General features: G+C 46.5%; 1 protein-coding gene across 1 annotated transcript in view; it reads left to right on the plus strand.

Moving 5' to 3' along the window:
* LOC119593863 (chorion peroxidase-like) overlaps nt 1–807 on the plus strand; it is a 39,506-nt gene that overhangs the window by 18,546 nt on the left and 20,153 nt on the right. Inside the window, exons 8-9 of the mRNA XM_037942893.1 lie at nt 1–167; nt 257–444. The exon at nt 1–167 is cut by the window's left edge and continues 9 nt beyond it. Of these exons, the coding sequence (XP_037798821.1) occupies nt 1–167; nt 257–444 (355 nt within the window). The remainder of the gene's footprint in view (nt 168–256; nt 445–807) is intronic.

Consider the following 807-nt stretch of genomic DNA (forward strand, 5'->3'; position numbering starts at 1 on the left):
CCCCCGCTCGCGCTCCACGGATGGTTCGCCGCTGCCCAACCCGCGCGTGATCGCCAGCAACATTCTGGTGGACGTCGACAACCCCGACCAGCAGTTCACTTCCTCCGTCATGCAGTGGGCGCAGTTCTTAGACCACGACTTCGCGCACATTCCTTTCCCTGTCATGGGTAGGTACTGAAAGCAACGCAGCGTTATCATGAATACCACGAGCTGTGCCTACCTCAACATTTCTCTGAGTGCTTCTTCTCCCCCACAGGGAACGGCGAAGGCATCGAGTGCTGCCCAGGAGGACGCGAGGCGCAGGGTGACGACCGCCACCCGATGTGCATGCCAATCAACACTGCCGACGACCGCTTCCTGGCACCGCGAGGCAGCTCCTGCATGAACTTCGTCAGGAGCATGTTTTCTCTCGAAACCTCTTGCAACTTCGGTCATGCTGAACAGGTACTACAAATTTCCTCTGACTTAATCACACCAGGCAAACGTAGAAGGCTTTGATATCAGTGATCCATTACATAAATAACAAATAGCTACGTTGGTTAATTGTTATCTATAAAAATAACTATAGAAAAATACCAAATAATTGTTTATCTAAACCTGAATCTAAATGCTTTTCCGGTCAAAATTTATCTTCAGTGTGACTTCATTGCCAAACGAAAAAATAATTATCATGGTCGTTATCACCTTAATGGTTTTATTATGAACATTATCGCCGTTTTCTATATGGTTAACAACATCAACTGTATCACCATTAAAATTACCTACATTGTTAATGGTACTTAAGCTATATTCCCACTTTTCCCAGAG

The sequence above is a fragment of the Penaeus monodon genome, chromosome 32, assembly GCF_015228065.2.
Source record: "Penaeus monodon isolate SGIC_2016 chromosome 32, NSTDA_Pmon_1, whole genome shotgun sequence".
Lineage (NCBI taxonomy): Eukaryota > Metazoa > Arthropoda > Malacostraca > Decapoda > Penaeidae > Penaeus > Penaeus monodon.